The following is a 9,533-nucleotide window of genomic DNA, read 5'->3' on the forward strand; positions in this document are numbered from 1 at the left end:
CAGAATTAAATTTAAGATATTAACGGATTCAAAGGAAAGAGGGGGGTTTGCCCTGCCAGACTTTAAACTATACTATGAAGCGGCAGCTTTCTGCTGGCTGAAAGAATGGCTGCTTCTTGAAAACACAGACATTTTGGATTTGGAAGGTTTTAATAACATTTTTGGGTGGCATGCATACTTGTGGTATGACAAGGTTAAAGCTCACAAAAGTTTTAAAAACCATATTGTCAGAAAAGCACTATTAAATGTTTGGATTAGATATAAAGATCTGCTGGAAAATAAAACTCCAAGGTGGCTGTCGCCAATGGAAGCTAAGGCAGTTAAAAAGTTAAACATGGAGTCGAAGTGGCCAAAATACTGGGAAATCTTGGAAAAGGAAGGGGATAAATTGAGATTGCAGAGTTTTGAGAAATTAAAAGGGAAGGTGAGAGATTGGTTGCACTATCATCAAATAAATGAAGCGTTTAAATTGGACAGTAAAATTGGCTTCCAGGTGGAAAAATCAAAATTGGAAACAGAATTGTTAGAACCCAGTACTAAGAATTTGTCAAAAATGTACAATTTGCTGCTGAAATGGAATACACAAGATGAAACGGTTAAATCAGCTATGATTAAATGGGCTCAGGACATTGGTCATAATATTTTGTTTGCTGATTGGGAAAAGTTGTGGACCACCGGGATGAAATTTACGGCATGTAATGCTCTGAGAGAAAACATTATGAAAATGATATATAGGTGGTACATAACCCCAGTCAAGCTTGCAAAGATTTACCACTTGCCTGATAATAAATGTTGGAAATGTAAAGAAAAGGAGGGTACATTCTTTCACCTTTGGTGGACGTGCCCGAAGATTAAGGCATTCTGGGAAATGATCTATAATGAACTTAAAAAGGTATTTAAATATACTTTCCCTAAGAAACCAGAGGCCTTTCTCTTGGGCATTGTCGGACAGGGGGTGTTAAAGACGGATATAACTTTCTTTTTGTACGCTACAACAGCAGCTAGAATACTTATTGCAAAGTACTGGAAGACACAAGAACTACCCACACTGGAAGAATGGCAGATGAAGGTGATAGACTACATGGGCCTGGCAGAAATGAGCAGAATCTGAAACCAGGGAAGAGAAGCAGCGCAAGAAGAATGGAAAAAGTTCAAGGACTATTTAAAGAAATACTACAAAATTAATGAAAGTTAGAATGATGTTGGACTGGAAAGTAAACGGTTACTATTAGTAAGGGTTAAGACAAGGAGAATAAGGAAGATTAGATTAAATTTAAATTAAAATAAGGGAAGATTTGCTGAGTAATTGATAAGAATTTGGAATACAGAAAAGGGAGGCATGAAGAAGTCGGGGAAGAAAGGTATAAGAAATTAAGATATGAAATGGTACATGTTTTTTGTTTTGTTTTTGTTTATGTCTGTTTATGTATTTGTTATATGTTTGTTATTGTTATAAAAACCTTTAATAAAAAATATTAAAAAAAAAAAGAAAACACATCCTCGGCCTCTGCATGTGTCTCCTGGTTGCCTTTCAAGGATTTCTCGACCCCTTTTCCTGAGTTGGAGGGAAAAGCCACGTACAGTGGTACCTCAGGTTAAGTACTTAATTCGTTCCGGAGGTCCGTACTTAACCTGAAACTGTTCTTAACCTGAAGCACCACTTTAGCTAATAGGGCCTCCAGCTGCTGCCGCTGCGCCGCCGGAGCACGATTTCTGTTCTCATCCTGAAGCAAAGTTCTTAACCTGAAGCACTATTTCTGGGTTAGCGGCGTGTGTAACCTGAAGCGTATGTAACCTGAGGTACCACTGTACTGCAGTTCTCTCCAGCTTGATCTAAAGCGGAAAAACACCTTTTCCTGTCCGGCTGAACTTAGCAATATGCGCTTTACGCATCAGCCTGACGCCAATTCGTCTCCTGCGTGGCCCTCATGCCACCGACTGGGGCGTCTCGAGAGTTTTTTTAGACGGATACCGTAAATCCCCTGCGTGTTTGATTTTGGGATGGGGACCTGCGAGGCCATGAAATCGGGGGGTGGGGGCGGTCGGATTTATATGCCGCCGGCCTCTCCCGCGTCGCGAAAAGACTCGGGGCATCCTCCCGGGTTCTTTGGTCGTCTGAACTTTGGCAGCGCCTGAAGTCCCGTGTCCTCTCCCCACTTGCCACGTGCCCCAGCAGAAGGCTCCCTCGGTCCAAGTGGGATGGCTTTAAACAAGGAGCCGAGAAATTCAGGGAGGAAGAGAGGGCTAACGGCGGAGGCATAAAGGCTTCTGAAGGGCAGCCGCTGTTTGGAGCGGGAGGCGCTCTTGTGCTCGGATGCCGCTTGCGCGTTTCCTGCAAGAGGCACCTGGGTGGCCACCGTGAAAACAGGAGGCTGCACGGATCCAGCCGTTTCTTCAGCATAGACGGCTCTTCCCCCGCAGTAGCGGCTCTTTCGGCCGCCAAGGCGGGAGCTGAGCTCTGTCCGCCGTCGCCGAGGCCCCTCCTTGCGCCATTAGTGGGTTTGGCTGCTCCGCCGCGCAGCCGACCTCTCCGGCAGTCCCGGGGCGATAAGATAAGCGGGGGCGGGCCGAGAGGGCAGCGCGGGCCGCTATAAAAGCGGCGGCCCCTGCAGGGCTCCCGGCTCCGCCACCTCCTGGGACTTACAGAGCAACTCGACCTCCTGCCTGCTGCCAAGATGGGGCTGACTGCTGAGGAGTGCAAGCTGATCAAGAGCTGCTGGGCCAAACTGGCCCCCGAGCACGACGATATGGGCGGCGAAGCGCTGACCAGGTAGGCTCGACGGGGCGGCCAAGGGAGAGAAGCCAGTCTGGTTCCTCCCGCCCCGTCCCTTTTCCTGACGCCCCCTTCCCTCCCCGCAGGCTTTTCCAGGTCTACATGGAGGCCAAGATCTACTTCCCGCACTTCGACCTGTGCCCCGGCTCCAACGACATTCACCACCACGGCCAGAAGGTCGTCAAGGCCCTCGACAGCGCCATCAAGAACATTGACAACATCCGCGGCTGCCTGTCCGACCTCAGCGACCTGCACGCCTACAACCTCCGCGTGGACCCCGTCAACTTCAAGGCAAGCGCGCCGACGGGGCGGACGAGGGCCAGGAGGGGCGCGCCTTGGGTCTTCCCTCGACCCTCCCCCACCTGGCCGACCCCCCACCTGACCCCCGTCTCTCTCTCTCTCTCTCTCCTTCGCAGTTTCTGACCAGATGCCTCCACGTGACACTGGCTACCAGCCTCCGCGCAGAGTACACCGCCCTGGTCTACCTGGCCTTTGACAAGTTCCTCTGCCTGGTAGGCGAGGTGCTGACCGAGAAGTACAGATGAGCCCCCCGCTGCCCGCCCCCTCGCCTCGGAGCTGCCGTTTGCCCCCCGTCTCGGGCACTCTGCCTCCGCTGTGCCACTGAGCAATAAAATGCGTGAACCTCGCTCCGGCGTCCTTCACTTTTCTGGCGTGGGGAGGGGGTCCCATGCGTGGGAGACGCGGGGAGGGGTCTCAGGGGGAGCAGATACGCCAAGGGGGCGAAAAAGCCTCAAGTGAGCATCGCAGGGAAGAGGGTGGGGGAGACCGAGAAGAGACAGCCGCCGCCGCCTCGGCAGTTCTCCCTTCCACTTCCGAGGGAGCGCACGCCACAACCGCCTCCCCAACTCCCTCGTAGCCCCGTCCGTCCCGCAGGCACCTCCGAGAGGGGGGAGGGGAGGGAAGACGGAGTCCAGTGCCCGCTGAGACCCCTTTCTCCCCACCCCACCCCGCCAAGTCCTCCGCGTTCTTCGCTAAACCAACGCAGCGGAGCTCTGGCCGAAACTCGACGGAGAGAGGGCGGTCCAGAGCCCTTCACCCTCAGAGGCAGCCTGACCCGGCGGGGAGAGGGCTCTCCCGGGGATCCCGTCGAGGAGCAACATCTGGGGAGGGCAGGAGAAGAGGAAGGCGGGGGTGGGGCTGGCAGGAAGGAGACCCCTGGCTCCTTGCTCTGCGGCTTCTACGGTTCTGATACTGCAGACTACAGAGGGCGAGGCTTGCCAACCCTTGGCCCTGTTTAAAAGAGCGAAGTCGTCTATGCACATTTTCTGCTTTTTGCTGCCCTGAGGCACCTGTGAATAAGCATCCTTTTACGGGGGGGGGGGGAGGATTATCGGATGCTTTCAGAGTGAACACAACGAAGTGATCGTGCGGAGAAGCGCCTGGCCGCTGCCTGTTAAAAGTTGTTTTTAAAAATACGAATAAAATAAGGAAAGAACTAAGAAAGGTCGCCGGGGCGACCGCCGCCTGCTCAAGTGGGGCCCCGAAGCCCACGCCTGTCCCGGGACGGAGGCGCCCGCTCTCCCAGCCGTGGGGCCAGGACTCTGCCCCCCAAGTGGGGGAGGGAACGGCCAGCAGCCCTACAACACCCGTACCCCCCCCCCGCCCGCGCCCGGCCCTTGACATGGAGCAGCATGACTCCTTCGGTGGGCAAGAGGGCCGCCCGTCCTTCCCGCCAGAGCTGCTCCAGACCACTCTGCACGTGTTCACGTGCACCCGCCCCACCGCCTTCTAGAAAAACTCTCCCTCTCCGAGGGGACGGCACTCTGCCCCTGCTCAGAGGCACTCCCGCCTTGGCTCCGCATGGGCCCGCCCGCACGAACGACCCTCCCCTCCCCTGGAAAGCCTTTGGGGCTGACGCTTGTGGGGCGGGGAGTTGCAGGGTGCGGGGTGCGCCTGTCTCCGGCTTTTGTGCTTTGACGGGGCCAAGTTCTCACGTCCCAGGGACCCTCACACACGTGGCATCTTTAATGGCGTTATGCAACGTCAAGTTAGACACCCTCCTCTGGAGCTCAGGCGCAAAACACCGAAGGAGAGCAGCACAGGGTACCGAGCCGAGGGACGCAAAATAATGATGATAATGATTATTTATTGAATTTATATACCGCCCTATACCCAGAGGTCTCAGGGCGGTTCACAGAAAAGATCAACACACAACCACAATATATATAATCAAAATAAAAACAACCCAATAATATCCTCCCAAAATCAGAATGAATGAATGAAGTTTTTGTAATGTAATTTTCAGTGAGCCTATTGAGAAGATCCGTAAAAAAGCGGCTGTACCAAAAGGAATTATTGTGAAAGTAATATATATTTAGGGGACACTGGGCTACTCCGCAAGCGGGTTGTGAGGACTATCCGGAGCAGGCATGGGGCCCCCCAGGCAGAGCACAGTTCACAGACTCTGGAGTGCCTGTTTGGGGGCCGAGAGGAATGTGGGGGGCAGCTGTAAGCCTCCCCTGGTCTTTCGCGGGGGGCGCCGCCGGCATCCCAGCAACGGTGACGGGGATGGGCGCCGCTGGACGGCCACGGGCCACGCCAAAGAGGCCAGCGAGCCTCGCCCAGGCAGCCCCCTGGAGCCCCCTTGCCAGGGACCCGCAGAGTTGAGCGACTGGGGAGGGTGAGAGCCTGCTCCGTCGAACCCCCGAGGATGGCGTGAGGCGCGTCGAGGAACGGAGAGAGAAGGCAGCTGTCGTTGGGCGCGTCGGCGAGGAAAGACGAATGTAAGAACATCAGGAAAGCCAACAGTGGCCAACCAGATGCCCTTAGGAAACCAGCAAGCAGGATCCGAGCCCAGGAGCGAGGGCAGAGACGAGCCTTCGTGGCTGGTGGCCCTCGATAGGCCCACTCCTCCTCCTCCATGAATTGATACGATCTTTTTGTCAAGCCGCCCAAGCTGGTGTCCCTTGCCTGCCCAGTGGCGTAGCGTGGGGGGTGCAGGGGGGGCCGGCCGCACCGGGCGCAATATCTGGGGTTAGGGCAAATCCATGGGTTAGGGGGCGCAAATCCACGGGTTAGGGGGCGCAAATTACTTGCCTTGCCCCGGGTGCTGACAACCCACGCTACGCCACTGTGCCTGCCTCCTGTGGCAGCGAGTTCCATAGTTCAACTCTTGCGCAGCGTGAAGAAGGACTTTCTTTCTGTCCAGAATCTTCCAACATTCGGCTCCCGTTCGAGTTTCGTGAGAGAGGCAGGAAAAAACTTTCTCCAGGCCGTGCGTAATATTATAAACTTCCCCCATGTCTCATTTTATTTGCCTTTTCTATAAACCAAACAGTCTCAAACACGCAACTTTCCCCCATAGGGCCGTCGCTCCAGCGCCTTGATCATTTTGTGGCCCTTTCCTGAACATTTACCAGCTCTACAAACAATATCCTGCGGTCGCCCCATAGAGCTGAATAATAGCATTATGATATGGGCAGCTTTATTGTCAATAATGATTCTTAGCGCGGAGGTTGCCTTTTCCACAGCTGCCGCGCGCAGAGGGCGCATCCTGGCCAGTCTGCCAGTTCAGACTCCATAAACATATGTGACATTAAGACTTTTCGCCCCCGTGTATTGTAGACACTTGTCTACAATGAATTGCCTTTGTCATTTTGCCGCCCATTCGCTCCGTTTGGAGAGGTCTTTCTGTAGAGATTCATAATCCCCCTTTGGTTGCAACGACCCTGAACAGTTTAGTGCCTCCAGCAAACGTGGCCACTTCGCCGCTCATCTATAACTCTAGCGTCGTTTAGAAAGCACAGGTCCCGATCCTTGCGGGACTCCACTTTCTACATCTCTCCATTGGCGGCCGGATCCATTTCTCCCTGCTTCCAGAAACTTAGCCAAATCCTGATCCGGAAGAGGCCCTCTCTGCTCTTAGAATCATGGAATTGATTCAACCCCCTGCGATGCGGGAACCGCAGCGAAAGCGGCTCCTCTTATTCCTTCACTGCTAAGCTTACTCGGGAGTAGTTGGTGAGGTACTTTGTCGAAAGGCTCTTGAAAGCCAGTGGACGGTTTGAGAGCAGGGCCCTCGGGGCCACCCGGGGCGCGCCTGTTACTCGTTTGCAGAGTCAGTCAGGTAGGTAGCCGTGTTGGTCTGACGCAGTACCTCTACAAACGAAATAATTTTTTTAAAAAAATAATCCAGTAGCACCTTAGAGACCAACTAAGTTTGTTCTAGGTATAAGCTTTCGTGTGCATGCACACTTCTTAGTATCTGAAGACGTGCGCATGCACACAAAAGCTTTTTTAATTTTTTTATTTCGTTTGCAGAGGTACACTGCCCCTCGCCGTGGACGCTCAGTTTAGCCACGGAGAGACCTTAGGATAGAGGAGATCGGGGGATCGGGGCCGGCCCCAGGCCGCTGGGGAGCTTCGCGACTGAGCCCGGCTGCTTTGAAGCGGCTCCTCCATGTCGCAAAGACGCAGCCGCGTTAGCCTCGCCAGCCTCCGCACGCCGGGGATGCGGCGGGATAGGAGCGGCGCTCCCGGGCTTGCCTGGACCCCAGCCAGCTGATGGGGGTAGTTGGCGCCCCCTCCCTGTAACAGAGTGCGGGCGTGGCCCCTATCCCTCCCCTCCAGGAGGTGCCCAGAGGCGGCGCTGATGGGCGGAGAGCCCCAGGCGGGGCGGGGCGCCCCCGATAAAAAGGCCGCGCGCGCTCCGACGGCACCCGAGACTTTGAGCTGCCAAGATGGTGTTGACCGACGACGACAAGAGCCACGTGAAGCACGTTTGGAGCGTGATCCAGGCCCACGCCGGGGACATCGGCGCCGAGGCCTTGACCAGGTAAGTCCGCCCCGTCGGGCAGGGACCCTCTCCTGGGGACAAGGCCCGGGCCGGGCGGGGGTCGGACCCTCGTCTTCCTGCTCCTCTCCTCGTCCTCCTCTTCCCGCAGGATGTTCGCGGCGCACCCCACCACTAAGACCTACTTCGCGCACTGGGACTTGAGCCCCGGCTCCGTCAACATCAGGGCGCACGGCAAGAAGGTCGCGGCGGCCATCGGCGAGGCCGTGGCGCACATCGACAACATCGCCGGCGCCCTCGACAAGCTCAGCAACCTGCACGCCCAGGAGTTGCACGTGGACCCCGTCAACTTCGGGGTGAGTCTCTCTTGCTCCCCGTCGGGGCTCCGGGGCGGGCGGGATCCCTGCTTCGCTCCGTCCGGGGCCCCGTCTAACGCTCCCCCTCCGCCTCTCCCGCAGCTGCTGAACCACTGCTTCCTGGTGGCCATCGCCGCCCACCACCCGGAGCTCCTCCGGGCCAGCACCCTCGTCTCCATGGACAAGTTCCTGGGCCACGTCGGCGCCGTGCTGACCTGCAAGTACCGCTAGGCCCCACGAAGCCCAAGCCCGCCGCAGAGGAGCCGCCTCGACGCCGCCCCGCGACGCCCAAAGCCCACAATAAACCTGCTCTTGACTCTCCCTGATCTCTCGCGTCTTCTTGGGCTGACCTGGGGGCGGGCGGGAAGAAGGGCGAGGGCGACCCCGTCCCGCGGGATAGTCCCTAACTTGGCGCTCCTTGAACCCGGGGCACTTGGGCCGAGTCGCCTGCTAGGTGGGGGCCCTTGAAAGAGCCGCAGGCACGCGTGGCCTTTGCGGGACAGGGGCGCAGAGTCAGCCCCAGAAGGGCTCCCTCTCCGTGGGGGTCTTTCTTCCAGTTCCCTTCGGGGGACTTGTGGGGTGGGGCTCCCCAGGCCTTTGCGCCCCTGGCTGGACTGACTGGGATGAAGCAGACGAACTATTCGGAAGGGCCGGTCTCGGCGTGGGGTTGTGCTGGCAGAAGGGTCCCGCCCGGCTCCGTCCAGCCCGAAAGCCCCGCGAGCCACAGCTGCCAGCCCGTGTAGGCAATACGGCCCGGGTTGGATGCAATGGAAGGCAGCTTCCTAGGATCCTGCGCTCGAGGGCAGAGGCAGCTCCCTCACCACGACCTAGCCCACTCCAAGGCGGGGGGGGGGAGTGCTAGGGATCCCCTCCACACCCGCACTGCGAGGGCGCGGGAAGAGGCCCGCAAGCAGGAACCCTGCCTGGGAGGGGGCGACTCGGGCTCGGAAACCACCGCCAGTTCCTGAGATCTCGAGAAACCACCAGAGCATTGGGGAAGGGCGCATGGCAAGGGGGGGGGGGAATCTCCCTATCTGCTCCCAGCAGCCAGGAGAAGGAGCCACGCCCAGGGCGGCGCAGGTGGGCTGTGTGGGACAGATCTATCCCAACGCCAGGAGGCCCTTTGCAATGGCGGCGCCGCCCAGAGGCACGGCAAAAGCCGTCCGGGATGCAGGCGGAGAATCAGAGTTTGCATCCCTGAGTCTTGGGAGACAACGGAGGAGTGCACTTTTGGGGGTCAAGTCAAACCGTTGGAAGGTTGCAGCGCCTGCAGTGGCTGCAGAGGCCGATATGGGAGAGGGAGGCGGGTCGTGTTTTGCTGCATTTGGGGGCTGGGGCAGCGGAAGATGTCCGGCTGTGCTGCTGCAAGGCATTTCTTCTCTCTGGGCTCCCCGCGGAGGTTATTCCTCCTCTGCTCGTTGCTTTGGATGCAGACTTGTCTACCTGTCTCTGAGGAACCAGAGACCCTCTAAGAAATACCCACAGTCCCGGCAGAGAGACTCCAAAAGCACCCCAAAGCACCTCCCCTTCCCCGCTGCTGCTCTCTGAGATGATGCTCTAAGAAGCTAAGCGGAGCCCGCTGGATCAGGCCAAATGTCCACCTAGCTCCGCATCCTGTCATCACAGGGGCTGCCCAGGCAAGCTCCTTCCT

General features: G+C 56.8%; 2 protein-coding genes across 2 annotated transcripts; both read left to right on the forward strand.

Annotated features, from left to right (window-relative positions):
• The first annotated feature begins 2,226 nt into the window (after positions 1 to 2,226).
• Positions 2,227 to 3,420, forward strand: LOC310749273 (hemoglobin subunit alpha-D-like). Its single transcript, XM_083585960.1, has 3 exons — positions 2,227 to 2,770; positions 2,860 to 3,064; positions 3,190 to 3,420. Exons 1-3 carry the CDS (start codon positions 2,676 to 2,678, stop codon positions 3,316 to 3,318), a joined length of 429 nt encoding a protein of 142 aa, XP_083442086.1. The 5' UTR covers positions 2,227 to 2,675; the 3' UTR covers positions 3,319 to 3,420.
• A 3,666-nt stretch (positions 3,421 to 7,086) lies between these two features.
• On the forward strand, positions 7,087 to 8,203 carry LOC310749274 (hemoglobin subunit alpha-A-like). Its single transcript, XM_083585961.1, has 3 exons — positions 7,087 to 7,568; positions 7,678 to 7,882; positions 7,985 to 8,203. The coding sequence occupies exons 1-3, from the start codon at positions 7,474 to 7,476 to the stop codon at positions 8,111 to 8,113; spliced, it is 429 nt and encodes a 142-aa protein (XP_083442087.1). The 5' UTR covers positions 7,087 to 7,473; the 3' UTR covers positions 8,114 to 8,203.
• The last annotated feature ends 1,330 nt before the right edge of the window (positions 8,204 to 9,533 follow it).

This window comes from Podarcis filfolensis (assembly GCF_964270895.1).
Source record: "Podarcis filfolensis genome assembly, chromosome: 14".
In the NCBI taxonomy this organism is placed as follows: Eukaryota; Metazoa; Chordata; class Lepidosauria; order Squamata; family Lacertidae; genus Podarcis; species Podarcis filfolensis.

Bases quoted from the DNA above. Each gene is read 5' to 3' on its own strand.
- LOC310749273 (XM_083585960.1), top strand. From the start codon at position 2,676: ATGGGGCTGACTGCTGAGGAGTGCAAGCTGATCAAGAGCTGCTGGGCC. The intron at 2,771-2,859 runs GTAGGCTCGACG...CCCTCCCCGCAG, and splicing joins GGCGGCGAAGCGCTGACCAG to GCTTTTCCAGGTCTACATGG. The intron at 3,065-3,189 runs GCAAGCGCGCCG...TCTCCTTCGCAG, and splicing joins TGGACCCCGTCAACTTCAAG to TTTCTGACCAGATGCCTCCA.
- LOC310749274 (XM_083585961.1), top strand. From the start codon at position 7,474: ATGGTGTTGACCGACGACGACAAGAGCCACGTGAAGCACGTTTGGAGC. The intron at 7,569-7,677 runs GTAAGTCCGCCC...CTCTTCCCGCAG, and splicing joins GGCGCCGAGGCCTTGACCAG to GATGTTCGCGGCGCACCCCA. The intron at 7,883-7,984 runs GTGAGTCTCTCT...CCTCTCCCGCAG, and splicing joins TGGACCCCGTCAACTTCGGG to CTGCTGAACCACTGCTTCCT.